This window comes from Schistocerca nitens, chromosome 8 (assembly GCF_023898315.1).
Source record: "Schistocerca nitens isolate TAMUIC-IGC-003100 chromosome 8, iqSchNite1.1, whole genome shotgun sequence".
In the NCBI taxonomy this organism is placed as follows: Eukaryota; Metazoa; Arthropoda; class Insecta; order Orthoptera; family Acrididae; genus Schistocerca; species Schistocerca nitens.
In genome coordinates, this window is record NC_064621.1 from 103,784,181 (window position 1) to 103,804,037 (window position 19,857).

The following is a 19,857-nucleotide window of genomic DNA, read 5'->3' on the forward strand; positions in this document are numbered from 1 at the left end:
TAGTTAAGTTATGGGTACTCACACGTCGTAGGCTACATTGCTTTTTCAATACCATTCCCGCCCCTTAATAGATAGGTGGTTTCTACCCACACGGCCCTTCTTTCCAGACAGTAAATGATATGTGTACGACGTTTGGTTGAAATAAATCCAGTGGTTCAGTAGGGGATGTGGAACACACGTACTTACACACGTACATCACGTACTTTCATTTTTTATTAAACAGGCACTTGTCTGGAAATCTTGTATGACCCAACTGAGCCTAAGAATAATGTTCCGTGTTAATGTCATCTTTTGCTGAAAAGTTTTTTGTAAAGATGTTGTGAATCATTATTTTGCTGTGAATAGTCAACCACTTATAGTGTTCCACCGCCATTTTTCTCCCCGTATTGCTGCAGAAATTTAATCTTTTGGCTTCATATGAAATGAGAATTGAGAGGAAGACTGCATAGGAAACCGGTGTACATTAATTTAATTTCACTTTATTTCACATCAGCATCATGTGCCATTCCTTTTGCTGGATTTCTCTTCAAGAATGAGCTCTTAAAGCGTTGATGCATGAGTAATTGGGCATTTCATTGCATCTGAAGATTCAAGATGGACTGTCTTTTCAAAAGAATCTTATTTTTCACATGTCTGGTAGTCTGAGCTTCCGACTCTTTTTAAAAAGCACGCTATGTTGTTGGCCAAATTAGAGCATAAGCGAGAAGCCGTAGCAGTTCCACTCAGTTTTCTGTTCGAATTTCGTCAGGTGAGCTAAAATGGGAGTAAGGCACAAAGGCTTCGGTGGTTTAATTGTGCACCAGATTTGGTGAGATTGTGGCACCACCAGCGTGTTTTTGTGATTGGCCAAATGCCTCCCCAGCCTGTATAGATGCGCAGGTCAAGTGGCTTTATAAAACTTCTGAAGAACAGAGGGAAGCTGCAACCACAAGCTGAGTAAGACATGCTCTTATGAACATTGCTAATATAAGTCGCAATAGGGGGGTTCGATTCAGCTATTTCATAATCCGACGTAGGTGTTCATTGAGTTACTTCAATTCAATTTCCAACTATTTAATTCAGTTTGGCAGCACATAAATGATAAATTATTTCTAAGATCTGCTGGCGTTTTGCTTGAAAGGCATGAGTGTGTTTCCGTGGATCAAATAATCTCTTCAAAGAGTGATCAAATCTTCCGAAGCCGAGCACAACGAGTACGAGGATAGATATCTAAATTTGCATGCGACACCATTTATGAATATTAATTTTTTTAGCAGAATGACTTAGAGATGTCGGCTCGTTAATAATGTTGGCATTCCACACTCTCCTACACAAGTGTTTTAGCATTATGAACGCGTGAAAGGCAGAGAAGACATTACTAGTCGGAGCATCAGTGATGACCATTAGAAAATCCACCACTATGGTGCACTTAGTTTCTGGGCTTTGTTTCCTTCACCTGTGAAGCCAATATCCGTTAGTCATGCCCCATACGTTTGAGTTTTCCTTGTTTAATTGATGTGAGTATGAGAATACTGTGACTATTTGGTGCTTATTTCGTTGCCGAGTTCATCCATTTTGCCATCATTTACCAATGCTGATAAACATTCGTAGTTCACTCCCTGCCAACCACTTAGAGAACCATAACGGTATTTTTTTTTAAATTTTTGATGCTTGCTGATTGAGTTGAGTGCCTGAAAGATGATAAATGTGGAACTTCATGGAGAGATATTCAATGATCATGTAAGCAGAAGATCCCGGGTTCGAGTCCCGGTCGGGGTACACAAATTTAGCTGTCCCCATTGAGGGTTATCAACAACACCTGTCGGCAGCCGAGGGTTTCAATTAATTATCATTTATTCTAGAGAAGCCGCACGGTCATCAATGGTATCGGTTCTTTCGAGAACAGTTACTCTCTCTCTCTCTCTCTCTCTCTCTCTATATATATATATATATATATATATATAAAGGCTACCCAGCTATTGACCTTCGTCTGTGCGAATGCGCACAGGTTGCCCGAAGTCTTACGGGAATCGCCAAAGTGTGCGCGAGTAATGATTGGATGGGCAAATATCTATTAGGTACATTACATATGTAGAATTGTGGACAGTTGGGAATGTGGATCTCACGGGAAGCGGGCAAGGGATAAGTCCCTGCAGTCGCGTTATTCATCTGTGTCCTCGGTGGCTCAGATGGATATCAGATGGATAGAGCGTCTGCCATGTAAGCAGGAGATCCTGGGTTTACGTCCCGGTCGGGGCACACATTTTCAGCTGTCGCCATTGAGGTATATCAACAACACCTGTCGGCAGCTGAGGGTTTCAATTAATTATCATTCGATCATAATTCCCCCCCATGTGAACCACACCATCTTCCCATTCCACCTGTAAGATTGCTCGAAATGGCAATGCTCGTTTTATGCAATCCAGTACTCCCTGCCCCGTCGTGTGAAATCATAAATTTCAAATTCTGTTTCGCTTTCTAATGTAAAATAATGTGATACATTCGCCAACTGCCTCGCATTGAGACAGACGTAAAAACCAAAACAGAAAAATATCACAAACCAAAATTGGCAATGTTTTAGTACAACTCATTTGTGAGTCCTAACGTGGACCACAATGTATTAATGAACGTTGTTTTCTTTCTCGATAAGATTTTACATTCAACACCGAGTCGTTCTAGCCGTCTACGCCTGTCGCTCTGTACGAATGCGTGCCGGAATGACAGACCAAATTCCGCGGAGAGTACAGAGTCGGGACTAACACGCAACATAGCCCAGCATTTTTAATGACCAATGAGGAGGCGTTGGAGAGAGGCCATGTTACTGCCTACATCGTCTGCTTGTGGAGAAAGACTGGCGAATTACGCTCGACTGTGTTTAGGTCTCCTACAAGGCAGATAGCATAAGCCATTTGCTGCTACTCTCTTGTATTTAGGCCGTTCTTGCAACCCACTCCTATTACCTATTTGATTGGTGTGCAGCAAATTTACGTGCATACTAGGGGATCTGATTACATGCGGGTCAGCCAAATGAAAACTGAACATCCATTACAATTGGCCCATGATATGATTCCATTTAAAGATAATCACCTTAGGCGTTAAGATATTTATCTCAGTGTGAGACGACTCGATCGGATCCTGTTTCGTATAACGCTGTCTGCCGCTGGCGGGACCACAAGCACACGCACTCTTGCACTTCCTCATCCGACTGGAAACCAACGTCTGGGCGTGCCTTTCTTCAGGTCGCCAAAGAGATGAAAGTCTTTCGCGATCTGGAGAAAGACATACGTAGACGTCGGATGCATTCGGACGAGAAACTGCAAGAGTGAGTGTGGTAGCAAATCAGGCAGCGACCGACTGCGTTCTGCAAAATACAAATATTGATCGTCTCGTCTCCGAAAAGGATCAGTATATTAATCCGTGTGGTGATTACTTTTGAAGGGAACCATTCCATAGCCCCGTTGTGGCTGGTGTTAGGTTTTCATTTGACTGCCCCTTATAAACTACTGGTCATTAAAATTGCTACACCAAGAAGAAATGAAGATGATAAACGGGTATTCATTGGACAAATATATTATACTCGAACTATGTGATTACATTTTCACGCAATTTGGGTGCATAGATCCTGAGAAATCAGTACCTAGAACAACCACCTCTCGCCGTAATAATGGCCTTGATATGCCTTGCATTGAGCCAAAAGAGCTTGGATGGCGTGTACAGGTACAGCTCCCTATGCAGTTTCAACGCGATACCACAGTTCATCAAGAGTAGTGACTGGCGTATTGTGACGAGCCAGTTGATAGGTCACCGTTGACCAAACGTTTTCAATTGGTGAGAGATCTAGAGAATGTGCTGGCCAGGGTAGCAGTCGAACATTTTCTGTATCCAGAAAGGCCCGTACAGGACCTGCAACATGTGGTCGTGCATTATCATGCTGAAATGTTGGGTTTCGCAGGGATCGAATGAAGGGTAGAGCCACGGGTCGTAACACATCTGAAATCACAGATCAAAGTGCCGTCAGTGCCAACGAGAGGTGACCGAGACGTGTAACCAATGTCACCCCATACCATCACGCCGGCTGATACGCCAGTATGGCGATGACGAAGACACGCTTCCCATGTACGTTCACAGCGATGTCGCCAAACACAGATGCGACCATTATGATGCTGTAAACAGAACCTGGATTTATCCGAAAAAATGACGTTTTGCCATTCCTGCACGCAGGTTCGTCGTTGAGTACACCATCGCAGGCGCTCCTGTCTGTGATGCAGCGTCAAGGGTAATCGCAGCCATGGTCTCCGTAGCTGATAGTCCATGCTGCTGCAAACGTCGTTAAACTTTTCGTGCAGACGATTGTTGTCTTGCAAACGTCCCCGTCTGTTGACTCAGGGATCGAGACATGGCTGCATAATCAGTTACAGCCATGCGGATAAGATGCCTGCCATCTCGACTGCTAGTGATACGAGGCCGTTGGAATCCAGCACGGCGTTCCGTATTACCTTCCTGAACCCACCGATTCCATATTCTGCTAACAGTCATTGGATCTCGACCAACGCGAGCAGCAATGTCGCGATACGATAAACCGCAATTGCGATAGCCTACAATCCGACCTTTATCAAAGTCGGAAACGTGATGGTACGCATTTCTCCTCCTTACAAGAGGCATCACAACAACGTTTCACCAGGCAACGCCGGTCAACTGCTGTTTGTGTATGAGAAACAGGTTGGAAACTTTCCTCGTATCAGCACGCTGCAGGTGTCTTCACCGGCGCCAACATTGTGTGAATGCTCTGAAAAGCTGACATGTGCATATCACAGCATCTTCTTCCTGTCGTTTAAATTTCGCGTCTGTAGCACGTCATGTTCGTGGTGTAGCAGTTTTAATGGCCGGTAGTGTAGTCTGAATCTGCGATACAACGAGGTGACAAAAGTCACGTGATAGTGATATGTGAGTATACTCACGGCAGTGGTATCGTGTACGCAAGGAACAGAAGGGAAGTGTATTGGCTGAGTTATCATTTGTTCTCAGGCGATTCATGCGAAAAATTTCCGACGTGCTAATGCCCACACGACGGGAATTGACAGACACTGAACGCGGAATGGTAGTTGCAGCTAGACGCATAGGACATTCCATTTCGGAAGTCGTTAGGGAATTCAGTATTCGGAGTCGACAATGTCAAGAGTGTACTGAGAACAGCCAATTTTGGGCATTACTTCTCATCACGGACAACGGACTGGCCGGCGGTCTTCACTTAATGATCGACAGCAGCGGCGGTTGCGTAGAGTCGTCGGTGGTAACAGATAAGCAAAAGTACGTGAAATAACCTCAGAGATGAACGTGGGACGTACGAAGAACGTATCCGTCAGGACAGTAAGGCGAAATTTAGCGTTAATAGGTTATAGCAGCAGACGACCGACGCGAGTGCCGTTGCTCACAGCACGACATCGCCTGCACCCAGGCTCCTGATCTCGTGACCACATCGGCTGAGCCCTAGCCGACTGAAAAACAGTGGCCTGCACAGATGAGTCCCGATTTCAACTGGTGAGACCTAACCGTTACGTTGGAGTGTTTGGTAGGCCTCACGAAGCCATGGACGCAAGTTGTCAACGAGGCACTGTGCAAGCTGGTGGTGGCTCCATAATAGTGTGCACTGTGGTTACGTGGAATGGATTGGATTCTCTGGTCCAACTGAACCGATCACAGAGTGGAAATACTTATATTCAGTTGCTTGGAAACCATTTGCAACAATTCAGCGATGGAAAAGAGCACAGGTCATCCCCGTTTTCAAGAGAGGGACGTCGAACAGATGTGCAAAACTATAGACCTACATCTCTAACGTCGAACAGCTGTAGAATTTTGGAACACGTATTACGTTCGAGTATAATGATTTTTATGGAGACTGTCCGCCCCCGGTAGCTGAGTAGCAGCCGGCACGGTAGCTCAGCGTGTTCGGTCGGAGGGTTAGCAGCCCTCTGTAATAAAAAAACTGAGCTAATGGATCAACACCGAACTTAAACGGATGTCTCACGACGTCCGCCCCGAGCACACACAACGAACGAATACGAACAAAATGAGACTTAAAAAAAAGTGGTCAGCGCGACAGAGTGTCAATCCTAAGGGCCCGGGTTCGATTAACGGTTGGGTCGGAGATTTTCTCCGGTCAGGGACTGGGTATTGTGTTGTCCTAATCTTCATCATTTCATCCCCACCGACGTGCAAGTCGCCCACCGACGCGCAAGTCGCCGAAGTGGCGTCAAATCGAAAGACTTGCACCAGGCGAGCTGTCTACCCGACGAGAGTCCCTCGTCACACACCATTATTACTATTATTATTGTTCCGGAGACTAGAAATCTACTCTGTAGGAATCAGCATGGGTTTCGAAAAAGACGATCGTGTGAAACCCAGCTCGCGCTTTTCGTCCACGAGACTCAGAGGGCGATAGACACGGGTTCGCAGGTAGATGCCGTGTTTCTTGAATTCCGCAAGGCGTTTAATGAACAAAGTAAGAGCATATGGACTATCAGACCAATTGTGTGATTGGATTGATAAGTTCCTAGATAACAGAGCGCAGCATGTTATTCTCAATGGAGAGAAGTCTTCCGAAGTAAGTGAGATTTCCGGTGTGCCGCAGGGGAGTGTCGTAGGACCGTTGCTATTCACAATATACATAAATGACCTTGTGGATAACTTCGGAATCTCACTGAGGCTTTTTGCGGATGAAGCTGTAGTATATCGAGAGGTTGTAACAATAAAAAATTGTACTGAAATGCAGGAGGATCTGTAACGAATTGATGCATGATGCAGGGAATGGCAATTGAATCTCAATGCAGACAATTGTAATGTGCTGCGAATACATAGAAAGAAAGATCCTTTATCATTTAGCTACAATATAGCAGGTCAGCAACTGGAATCAGTTAATTCCATAAATTATCTGGGAGTAGGCATTAAGAGTGATTTAAAATGGAATGATCACATAAAATTAATCGTCGGTAAAGCAGATGTCACACTGAGATTCATTGAAAGAATCCTAAGGAAATGCGATCCGAAAACAAAGGAAGTAGGTTACAGTACACTTGTTCGCCCACTGCTTGAATACTGCTCACCGGTGTGGGATCCGTACCAGATAGGGTTGATGGAAGAGATAGAGAAGATCCAACGGGGAGCAGCGCGCTTCGTTACAGAATCATTTAGTAATCGCGAAAGCGTTACGGAGATGATAGATAAACTCCAGTGGAGGACTCTGCAGGAGAGACGGTCAGTAGCTCGGTACGGGCTTTTGTTGAAGTTTCGAGAACACACCTTCACCGAGGAGTCAGGCAGTATATTGGTCTCTCCTACGCGTATCTCGCGAAGAGACCACGAGGATAAAATCAGAGAGATTAGAGCTCACGCAGAGGCATACCGTCAATCTTTCTTTCCACGAACAATACGAGACTGAATAGAAGGAAGAACCGATAGAGGTACTCAAGGTACCCTCCTCCACACACCGTCAGGTGGCTTGCGGAGTATGGATGTAGATGTAGTAGAATTTTAATGGATGAGAAAATGGATGTTAGTGGGCCGAAAGCGCTCGCGACTGGTTTGAAGAATATTCCGGACATTTCCAGCGACTTATTTGGCCAATAACATCGCCCAACATGAATCCCATCGAACATTTGCGAGAAATAATCGAGAGGTCAGCTCGTGCACAAAATTATCCACCGGGCAAACTGTCGCAGTTACGAACGGCTTAGTATTTCCGCAGCGGACTTTCAACGATTGAGTCCATCCCACGTGGAGTTGGTGCACCACGACGGGAAAAAGGAGGTCCGACACGATGCTAAGAGGTAGCCATGACTTTTCTCAACTCTATACATTTCCAAATAGGCTAAGTACGAGGGTCACTCCAAAAGAAATGCACACTATTTTTGTAAAAATACAGTTTTCGTCCTGCATCTGTGAAAGTTTTGCAGTGTGTAGATACATCCTTCCCGCTTGTTTTCAAACTTAGTTCAACCTGTTCGCGTGAGTGGCACCGTCACAGCATGTCTTCAAGATGGCTGCTACACTTGACGTTCGTCAGAAGCAACGTGCTGTCATAGAATTCCTGTTCTGTGAAAACGAGACAGTGGGAAACATCCACAAGAGGTTGCAAAAGGTGTATGGAGATGCTGCTGTAGATCGCAGTACAGTTAGTCGGTGGGCAAGCAGAGTACTTGATGAAAGGGGGCACGGCAATATTGAGCATTGTCCTCGCAGCGCCAGGCCTCGTACTGCACACACTCCAGACAATGTGCAGAGGGTTAACGAATTGGTGACTGCTGAGAGACGCATCACAATGAACGAATTGTCGCGCTACTTTGGTATAGGGGAAGGTAGTGTTTGCAGAATACCGAAAGTGTTGGCGTTAAAAAAGGTTTGTGCCAGGTGAGTTCGCAGGATGTTGACACTGGCTCACAAAGAAACAAGAAAAATGGTATGCAGCGAACTTTTGGAACAGTCCGGGAATGGTGGGGATGAATTTCTTGGAAGAATTATGACAGGTGATGAAACATGGCTCCATCATTTTTCACCATAGACGAAGAAGCAATCACTGGAGTGGCATCATGCAAATTCACCCAAGAAAAAAAAATTCAAAACCACATCTTCTGCTGGAAAAGTAGTGCCTACGGTGTTTTTCGATACCGACGGACTCTTGCTTGTGGACATCATGCCAAGTGGAACCACCTTAAACTCTGATGCATATGTGACGACACTGAAGAAACGTCAAGCTCGACTGAGTCGTGTTCGACCACATCGACAAAAGCAGGATGTTTTGCTGTTGCACGACAATGCACGGCCCCATGTCAGTCAGAAAACCATGGAAGCGATCACAAAACTCGGATGGACAACACTGAAACACCCGCCTTACAGTCCTGACCTGGCTCCATGTGACTGTCATCTCTTTAGGAAACTGAAAGACACTCTTCGTGGAACAAGGTTTGAAGACGACGACTCCCCTGTGCACATTGCCAAACAGTGGCTCCAACATGTTGGCCAGAATTTTACTGTGCGGGTATACAGGCGCTGGTTCCAAGATGGCGTAAGGCAGTTGAGAGGGATGGAAAGTACGTGGAGAAATGAAAATATTGTTCGTAAAGGATGTATCTGCACACTGTAAAACTTTCAAACATGCAGATTAAAAGATGTATTTAAAAAAAATAGTGTGCATTTCTTTTGGAGTGACCCTCGTACGTAGTGTTCATAGTCTGTCGCCTGATAAACGAAGTAAGATCCTACGGAATATCAGACCCGCTGTATGGATGGATTGAAGAGTTTTTAGCAAACAGAACACAGCATGTTGTTCTCAATGGAAAGGCGTCTACAGACGTTAAAGTAACCTCTGACGTGCCACAGGGGAGGATTATGGGAGCATTGCTTTTCACAATATATATATAAATGACCTAGTAGATAGTGTCGGAAGTTCCATACGGCTTTTCGTGGATGATGCTGTAGTATACAGAGAAGTTGCAGCATTAGAAAATTGCAGCGAAATGCAGGAAGATCTGCAGCGGACAGGCACTTGGTGCATGGAGTGGCAATTGACCCTTAACATAGACAAAGGTAATGTATTGCGAATACATAGAAAGAAATATCCTTTATTGTATGATTATATGATAGCGGAACAAACACTGGTAGCAGTTACTTCTGTAAAATTTCTGGGAGTATGTGTGCGGAACGATTTGAAGTGGAATGATCATATAAAATTAATTGTTGGTAAGGCGAGTGCCAGGTTGAGATTCATTGGGAGAGTCCTTAGAAAATGTAGTCCATCTACAAAGGAGGTGCCCAGAATGAGATTTTCACTCTGCAGCGGAGTGTGCGCTGATATGAAACTTCCTGGCAGATTAAAACTGTGTACCGGACCGAGACTCAAAAAAAAAAAAAAAAAAAAAAAATGGCTCTGAGCACTATGGGACTTAACATCTGAGGACATCAGTCCCCTAGAACTTAGAAATACTTAAACCTAACTAACCTAAGGACATCACACACATCCATGCCTGAGGCAGGATTCGAACCTGCTACCGTAGCAGCAGCGCGGTTCCGGACTGAAGCGCTTAGAACCACTCGGCCCTTACGGCCGGCCGAGACTCGAACTCGGGACATTTGCCTTTCGCGGGCAAGTGCTCTACCAACTGATCTACCCAAGCACGACTCACGCCCCGTCCTCACAGCTTTACTTCTGCCAGTACCTCGTCTCCTACATTCCAAACTTTACGGAAGCTGTCCTGCGAAACTTGCAGAACTAGCACTCCTGAGAGAAAGGATATTGCGGGGACATGGCTTAACCACAGCCAGGGGGATGTTCCCAGAATGAGAGCTTCTGTAAAGTTTGGAAGGTAGGAGACGTGTTACTGGCAGAAGTAAAGCTGTGAGGATGGTGCGTGAGTCGTGCTTGGGTAGCTCAGTTGGTAGAGCACTTTCCCGCGAAAGGCAAAGGTCTCAAATTCGAGTCTCGGTTCGGCACACAGTTTTAATCGTCCAGGAAGTTTCATATCAGCGCACACTCAGCTGCAGAGTGAAAATCTCATTCTGGAAACATCCCCCAGGTTGTGGTTAAGCCATGTCTCCGCAATACCCTTTCTTTCAGGAGTGCTAGTTCTGCAAGGTTCGCAGGAGAGCTTCTGTAAAGTTTGGAAGGTAGGAGACGAGGTACTGGCAGAAGTAAAGCTGTAAGGACGGAGCGTGAGTCACGCTTGGGTAGCTCAGTTGGTAGAGCACTTGCCCGCGAAAGGCAGAGGTCCCGAGTTCGAGTCTCGGTCCAGCACACAATCTGCCAGGAAGTTTCAACAAAGGTGGCTTACAAAACACTCGTTCGACCTATACTTGAGTATTGCTCATTAGCGTGGGATCCGTACCAGGTAGGGTTGACAGAGGAGATAGAGAAGATCCAAAGAAGAGCGGGGCGTTTTGTCACAGGGTTATTTGGTAAGCGTGATAGCGTTACGGAGATGTTTAGCAAACTCAAGTGGCAGACTCTGCAAGAGAGGTGCTCTGCATCGCGTTGTAGCTTGCTGTCCAGGTTTCGAGAGGGTGCGTTTCTGGATGAGGTATCGAATATATTGCTTCCACCTACTTATACCTCCCGAGGAGATCACGAATGTAAAATTAGAGAGATTCGAGTGCGCACGGAGGCTTTCCGGCAGTCGTTCTTCCCGCGAACCGAACAGGAAAGGGAAGTAATGACAGTGGCACGTAAAGTGCCCTCCGCCACACACCACTGGGTGGATTGTGGAGTATAAATGTAGATGTAAATGTAGTCCTGCCACGTGGATCGAAATAGAAATTGGGAAGGATTGGACGAATTTGGTGCCATATTAAGTTCACCTGCTGGAGTATGATGTTTCCAGCAAGCAACACTGTTAAAGAAAGGGTAATCGCCGAATACCAACTGTGTGGTGTCGTAGTGGGATGGAGGGGAAGTGACTGACACTTGGCGGCCAGAGTGGGCGTGTCGCCTCTGAACAGGCCAGCAATCAAGAGGGCACCGGGAGGCAGCAGGTGCGACGGACCTCGACGTCGCGAATCAGCAGCGCCTGCGTGGCGGCGCCTCTGGTGGGGACGGCGGTGGGTGGGGGAAGAGGGGGAGCGGCGCCCGCGGGTGGTGGAGGCTTCGGCGGGCAGTGGCTGCGCGACTGCCGGCAGACGCGACCACCGGCCACCGCGACGCGAACGGCCGGCGCAGCTCCGACGCACGCGGCACTCTCCGGCCTAACTGGCGGCGGCGACGACGCCCGAGGACTTTCTCCTTACCGTCCACGAGGAACACCCTAGAGAACAATCATGAAGAACGAGAAACACCCGTATGACGTTATCACAGTATTACTCGATATTCTCGGATCATCTGGCTGCGATAGGTCTTACAGTGTTACAGCGCGACATTAATGTGTCACGACAATTTCCCGAGCTCATTCCTCTTCCGAAAACCTTTCTTTCGTATAAATGCTGGTATTTTTCACAGCGTTAGCATTCTCCGTCTGCGACCAGTCCTCGCGCCTGGGTGAACCGGCTAAAGTAAACCTGCTGGCGCCGTGTGCGGGCTTACATATCGCTACTTGCGCGTCTTCTCGTGGATGAGTCGGAGCAACGACCTGTGTCTGCGACGGAACCTGAGGACAAGCACAGTGGTACCGGGAGTGACTGCTGGCGAGTGGCGTCTGCAGAAAAACGCACTGCTCTTCCAGCGAAACAAACTTTTCAGTTCCCAGTAGAGTGTGGTTGACTGAATGTGTAGGCTACACCACTCCTGAAACTATAAATAGTTATGTACATGCCAAAACGTGTTCGTTCAGGACAGTTCAGGACGTTTTAAAATAATATCCCCTGCTTTGCAGTGAGTGACATTGCCTGATTTCTATCTGATGTAGTTTAGTAACTGCAGAAACAGGCGAAAACCCAAATAGGTACGTACATTAGTTACGTGCATAACGGCACAGTCAATACTATCTAGCGACTACATTAATCCACGACTGTAAAGTGATTACTTTTGTAGATGAAAACGGCCGTAGAAAGGTATTATTTTTGTTACCGCACAAGTACAACGATAGGGCGCCTTACGTTCATAGTCACAGACGAACACTGATGCCACTTGTATCGAGGATTGCCAAAGAATGCGTGTTATAACTCAGTACAAGTCGGAGGATATGTCTGAGGGATTCTGTGTACTGTTCCAGGAGTCTTCTTGATAACGTATTACTTCTCGCCCTTTAGTAACTTTTCTTTTCATAAAAGACATTGTGACTTCTTAGTCTGGTGTGTGATATCATCGTCGACTGTTGCAGGTACTAAATAAAGTAACTGTGCGAAGGATTTTACTTCTGACATTTATTATTTGTCTGCAGTTTATCACGATGGGTAATATACAGAACAGCGAGCAACACTAGACGCCGTGGTCACCTACAAAACTGCAGCGTTTGTACGTTCAGTTTCCTAAGATAAACAGGGCAGCAGCGACCGATGCCGTAACCCTGGCTAGGAGATGAGAGGAATCTGATGTAAACAAACGCTTTCGCAACGATTAGAGAGAAGAAAAAAGAAACGACTTTGGCTCGGCAGTACAACTGGATGTGTTTAGTAAGGAACAGAAGGGTATCAGGAATCTTCAGTGGCCGTTGGACGAAAGTACAGTGGACCGAGAGAAGTTTTACGAAATACAGATTATAAGCGAAACCAGTGCGTCGTTAGGGGATTTCACGCGGTGGAAGTGAAGTTCGGAAAGGAGTCGTGCGTGTGAGGATGGCGTTGTGCGACGGCGGCTGCGACCTGGCCAACGCGACGGAGGCGACGGCCGTGGCTGCGGCGGCGGCGGAGGTGGCGAGCGGCAACTGGACGTGCGAGCCGGCGCCCGCGCTGACGCGGTCGTCGACGGTGCGCGCGGCCGTGCTGCTGGCGCTGGCGGTGCTCTCGTTGCTAGGCAACGCGGCCACCATCGCCAGCATCCGGCGGCGGCCGGCGCGCCAGCCCTCGGCGGTGTACGCGCTCATCCTGCACCTGTCGGCCGCCGACCTGCTGGTGACGGTCTTCTGCATCGCGGGCGAGGCCGCCTGGAGCTACGCCGTGCAGTGGCTGGCCGGCAACGCCGCCTGCAAGCTCTTCAAGTTCGCGCAGGTGTTCAGCCTCTACCTGTCCACCTTCATCCTGGTGCTCATCGGCATCGACCGCTTCGTCGCCGTGCGCTACCCCATGCGCGCGCTCGGCACCGCCAAGCGGCTCAGCCGCCTCATCGCCTTCGTCTGGGTGCTCAGCGCGCTGCTCAGCGTCCCACAGGTAGGTCGCCGACCGCTAGCAGCTGTACGCCCGCTCTCTAGACCACCGACACTGCTCCTTCGGTACATACAATGTGGTTACAAAAGTTATGGGGTACCTGTTAATGTCTCGTCGGACCACGTTTTGCTCGTTTGAAAGGTATGTGCTAAGGTCTGATCAGGGTAGCTCCAGACAATAGTCGGTAGTTGCCAACCGCAAGGTTGAACGAGTATAATATCTTCGAGTAGGAGGTTCTTTGGTGGTTAAGAGAGCCGGGCGCGTGCAGTAAAAAACCGGGAAGTCGCAGCTAGGTGCCCGGAGGAAGCAGACGTGTGGTGACAGCTGTAAGGTAGGCCGCGCTCACTGCCCCACACCAAACCTTAGCACATAAATGAGAGAAGATGTACAGGGTGTTACAAAAAGGTACTGCCAAACTTTCAGGAAACATCCCTCACACACAAATAAAGAAAAGATGTTATGTGGACATGTGTCCGGAAACGCTTAATTTACATGTCAGAGCTCATTTTAGTTTCGTCAGTATGTACTGTACTTCCTCGATTCACCGCCAGTTGGCCCAATTGAAGGAACGTAATGTTGACTTCGGTGCTTGTGTTGACATCTGTGAACGTTTGGGCAGGCATTGTTGGTGATGTCTTGATTGGGCCCCATGTTCTTCCACCTACGCTCAATGGAGCACGTTATCATGATTTCATACGGGATACTCTACCTGTGCTGTTAGAACATGTGCCTTTACAAGTACGACACAACATGCACGATGGAGCTCCTGCACATTTCAGTCGAAGTGTTCGTACGCTTCTCAACAACAGATTCGGTGACCGATGGATTGGTAGAGGCGGACCAATTCCATGGCCTCCACGCTCTCCTGACCTCAACCCTCTTGACTTTCATTTATGGGGGCATTTGAAAGCCCTTGTCTACGCAACGCCGGTACCAAATGTAGAGACTTTTCGTGCTCGTATTGTGCACGGCTGTGATACAATACGCCATTCTCCAGGGCTGCATCAGCGCATCAGGGACTCCGTGCGACGGAGGGTGGATGCATGTATCCTCGCTAACGGAGGACATTTTGAACATTTCCTGAAACAAAATGTTTGAAGTCACGCTGGTACGTTCTGTTGCTGTGTGTTTCCATCCCATGATTAATGTGATTTGAAGAGAAGTAATAAAATGAGCTCTAACATGGAAAGTAAGCGTTTCCGGACACATGTGCACTTAACATATTTTCTTTCTTTGTGTGTGAGGAATGTTTCCTGAAAGTTTGGCCGTACCTTTTTGTAACACCCTGTATAATGATTTCAAATTGTTTTTGTTAGATAACATTCAGAGTTAGGATTTGTATGTCCAAGGTTTGACACAGTAAGTGTTTACGGTATGTTTTGTGTATGAATTAAAATTTTAACAATGTATATATTTAGATCAATATTGTGTTTCTAATAGCCTGAATCATAATCCAAATCCTTTGCTTAAATTGAATATGAAAATGAGTAGTAGAGTGAAGTTAGCCACCAATGAAAGAACCAAGTAAACATCAGGGCCAAAAGTTAATTTTCCAGTACAATCTTAATGCCATTGCACAAACGGCATTATTCTCTTAAATTTTATTGCTGAGTCCAATACATGCTGCATTTCTGTCAAAATGGAGGAGTGCAAGAAACAAGTTCACAGAAGCAGTAAGATGCAGGTTTGCTGAATAATTAATTTAGAACAATCTTATTAATGATACTTTCACGTTGTAGTGCAGACACTCGACGTGGCATGGACTCAGCAGTCGGTCGATATCCGCTGCACAAATACAGAGTCATGTTGCCTCTATAGCCGCCCAGAGCCGCGGAAGTGTTTCCAGTGCAGGATTTTGTTCACGAACTGTGCTCTCAGATATGTCCAACAAATCTTTGGTAGGATTTGTGTCGGGCGATCTGGGTGGTCAAATCATTCGCTCGGACTGTCCAGAATGTTCTTCAGACCAATCGTTAACATTTTTCCCCAGGTCACATGACGCATTATCATGCATAAGAGTTCCGTAGCTGTTTAGTCTCCATTTAACTGAACTTAAGGGGGGTAGGACGTCAGACAGACCGACTTGGAGCAGGAGAGGCACCACAGGACATTTGAATTTACACTGTCTATACTTTTACAAGTAAATTCATAAAACTTTGCCATCATGACCAGAAAGGATTCAGGATTCATAGTCATAGCAGTGGAAGTTCAAAAAGTAACAAAATAAATTTTTTGACATGTGAAATTTCATCATTTTTTTTCACTTACTATTCGCTGCATTTGTTGCTTTTCTTCATAAGTAAGAGAGATTCTTCGATGAATTTTGCACAACCATACTTAAGGCTGTATGAAACACTAGATTTTATTTAATTTATGAAAAACTGAATGAGCTGTTACATTTTAAACTTCATGTTTAGAAAAAAACTCAAATTTAATAGTTAATTATCTCAATTTTTACCACAGTTTTTAATAGATTTGGAAAATTCTAGAGTTTGATACACCTGTAACTATGGTTTGTATGCTGTGCAAAATTCATCGAAGAATCTCTCGTACTTATGAAGAAAAGTGTACCTATAGCAACAACTGCAGCCAATAGTAAGTGAAAAAATGATGAAATTTCACATGCTAAAAAAATTATGTTGTTACTTTTTGAACTTCTACTGCTATGAGTATGAATTCTAAATCCTTTCTGGTCATGCTGGCAAAGTTTTATGAATTTATTTGTAAAAGTATAGACAGTGGAAATTCATATGTCCTGTGGTGCCTCTCCTGCTCCAAGTCGGCCCGTCTGACGTCCTACCCCCCTTAAGGGGAGGTTTACTATCTTTGGCCCGAAAAAAGCTTATTATTTGAGATTTTTTTTCTCGGAATGTGTTATAGATATTAATGTCAAATTTGGACAAAATGTTTATTGATATTTCCTCTACAAACTGAATTTTTTTCGACCAGAAATGTCGAAGAGCAAAGGTGGAAGTGCCGTCGGAACGAAACAAAATTTCGATGTAGACCTCCACGCGCGGTATGTTACAGGTCAGCCGGCTCGTCTGAAATCAAACTTGAATTGACGTTAGCGAAGTATGTAAGATTATTTAGGAGTTGTACCTCGCTTAAGTTATTTGACAATAGGAAATGTGGTGTCACCGCCAGACACCACACTTGCTAGGTGGTAGCTTAAATCGGCCGCGGTCCATTAGTACATGTCGGACCCGCGTGTCGCCACTGTCAGGATCGCAGACCGAGCGCCACCACAAGGCAGGTCTCGAGAGACACTAGCACTCGCCCCAGTTGTACGACGACGTTGCTAGCGACTACACGTACGAAGCCTTTCTCTCAATTGCTGAGAGACAGTTAGAATAGCCTTCAGCTAAGTCCATGGCTACGACCTAGCAAGGCGCAGTTAACCATATCTGGAGAGAGTCTCACTTGTATTATCAAGAGCAATGTACAACAAGAAATTAAAGTTACGTATACGAGAAGCTCCGTTCTTTTCTTTATAGCTTTCATCACGTATCCTGTTTCAGACTTAACGCAAGACGGCGTGAATTGACGCGTGCCCTTTCGGCTACTTCTCAGTGTGGCGTAGCTAGCTTGTTACGCCACAACAGGAAACAAAAAATTGCAGCCATTTGAAAAAGAATAGGGTTTTTTCATCGATTATTCGACTTCGTCGGCCAAGTAAAAAAAAATTATAGTTGATGGATCGGAATAAAAGTGGTACTACTCCTAGACAATTTAGTTAGCTTCGTCGGAAACAAAGAATCATGCCAATCGGTTCAGTAGATTTGAAGTTACCATACCGCGCGATAAAAAAAAAAAGTCGTTTAGAGAAAAAAGCGTTTGAGGTTTTGACTACATATAAATGCAATATTATACAACTTACGTTCAATCTGCTATTCCGGGTCCATAAACTAGTCCTTCCTCTTCCTCACACAGGGCGTTCTGCTCGATCTGGGCCATCCTGAACTGCTCCAGAGCCGCTCGTACGACAGATGACGTTTTTCGGCCGCTTGAATCCGGTGGTCGTCCGCATGCTTGGCGAGCTGCGTCGAATAGTGTCCCAGGGTGACGTCCATCGTTGTCATGGTCTCCAGAATTACTCAGTACGCGTCGTTGAAGCTGCTCACTGCCAGGAAAGTCGCAATCTCGACAGTCTTCGTACCAGAATGCATATGCTTGGGAGCTAACCTCCAAACATACCCGTTCAAACTTTCATTTGAATTTTGTGTGTTTCCTCCCAAGCACCGGTACAATAACTCGTCCTCCGAAAGAAAAAAGCTTGCGCGTGAAAAAGGCCGATTTCAGGCATGTGCATTTTTTTCAGTTCCGTATTCGGAAAAACCGTTTCAGGGGTGGATTCTACACACTTTTATGGATCCAAAAATACAATTTAAAACAAATCGATTTTTTGAACAAAAAAAAAGAAAAAAAAACGTAAACCTCCCCTTAAACGTGGCCATTCAATGTTCGGTTCAGCTGGACCAGAGGATCCCATCCATTCCATGTAAACACAGCCCATGCCATTATGAAACAACCACCAGCGTGCGGAGTATCTTGTTGACAGTTTGGGTCCTCTGTTGCGTGCGGTCTGCGCCACACTCGAAACCTACCATCAGGTCTTTTCAATTGAATTCCGGACCAGGCTGCGGTTTTCCAGTTGTCTAGGGTCCAATCGATATGCCACCGAGCCCAGGAGATGTGCTGCAAGCGATGTCGTGCTGTCTGCAGAACACTCCCTTTGGTCCTCTGCTACTATAGTCCGATAATGCCAGGTTTCAACACTCTGTCCTAACAGATACGCTCGTCGTATGTCTCACATTGATATCTGCGGTTCTTTCACACAGTGTTGCTTGTCTGTTAGCACCGATAACTCCAGGCAAGCGACGCTGCTCTTGGGAGTTAAGTGAAGGCCATCGGCCAGTGCTTTGTCCGTGGTGAGACGTAATGCCTAAAATGTGTTCTTGCCACCGTGGATCTCGGAATACTCAATTCCCTAACGATTTATGAACTGGAATGTCCCATACGTCTAGCTCCAGCTACCATTCCGGGTTCAAAGTCGATTAATTCCCATCGTGCTACCAGAATCACGTCGGAAATCTCTTCACATGAATCACGTGAGTACAAATGACAGCTGCACCAATGCACGGCCTTTCACACCTTGTATATGCATAACCCCCTCCCGCTTATATGTGCATATCGCTGTCCCATGATTTTTATCATTTCAGAGTGTATTCACGGTGTTAATTTTAGCACTACGTCCAAGTATTGCCCTGAATTCGTTCAATGCATTTCTCAGGGGCTAGCGGAAGAAAGTGTTAACTCACGACAAAGTTATTTAAACACTTTGACTGCCAGCCACGTAAGCCTTGTTTCTTGGAATGATTTGTCATTATGTCTTATTAACCCCACTACTCAAAATTTTTCATACTAACCTTCTGTCAAAGCCTGAAACTTCTTCTCCTCGATTACACATTTACATCTTATCTGAATGTTTGGTTTTATTTTCTTATAAGGGGGCTATTCCGAAAATAAGGAACGATCGGTCGCGAATTGGAAGAAAGAGTGAAAATCCGATGAAGCTTTACACAGATGTGTTGCACGGCGTCTCTAGGTAGCGTGAAGTCGCTCTTTACAGTTCTGATGGCACAGGCGCGCGTAGAAACTCCTACAAAATAGTGTTTCCCGCCAAGTATGAGTGCCTGCCCAGAGATTTTGCCTGATTTCGCGTTACCGGTCATGCAGTTTCCTCTTCATGTATATTCTCCGCTGCACAATGCAGGGGCAATGAGGAAGCTGTTGCAGCTTTTGCAATGGGAAGTGTATCATTGTCCACCATACAGCCCGGACTTGGCTCCCTCTGATCTTCATCTTCGCTCAAATGAACCGCTGGCTGTGAAGACAACATTTTGGTACAGGCAAACAGCTGCAGACCAGTGCAGAGAACTGGCAGAAAGCACAGGAGCATGCCTTCTGTGACGAGGGCACTGGAAAGCAGGTACGACATTCTGAGTGGTATCTACGTCAGAGAAGCGGCTATGTAGAGAAGAAGCTGGAAGGTGCAGCTAACAGCTGCAAATAAAACAGGTTTGATTTTTCACTGTG

General features: G+C 46.0%; 1 protein-coding gene across 1 annotated transcript in view; it reads left to right on the plus strand.

The window, feature by feature from the left end:
• The first annotated feature begins 13,230 nt into the window (after positions 1-13,230).
• LOC126199426 (gonadotropin-releasing hormone receptor-like) overlaps positions 13,231-19,857 on the plus strand; it is a 651,151-nt gene continuing 644,524 nt past the window's right edge. Inside the window, exon 1 of the mRNA XM_049936344.1 lies at positions 13,231-13,761. Coding sequence (XP_049792301.1) covers positions 13,231-13,761 — 531 coding nt within the window. The remainder of the gene's footprint in view (positions 13,762-19,857) is intronic.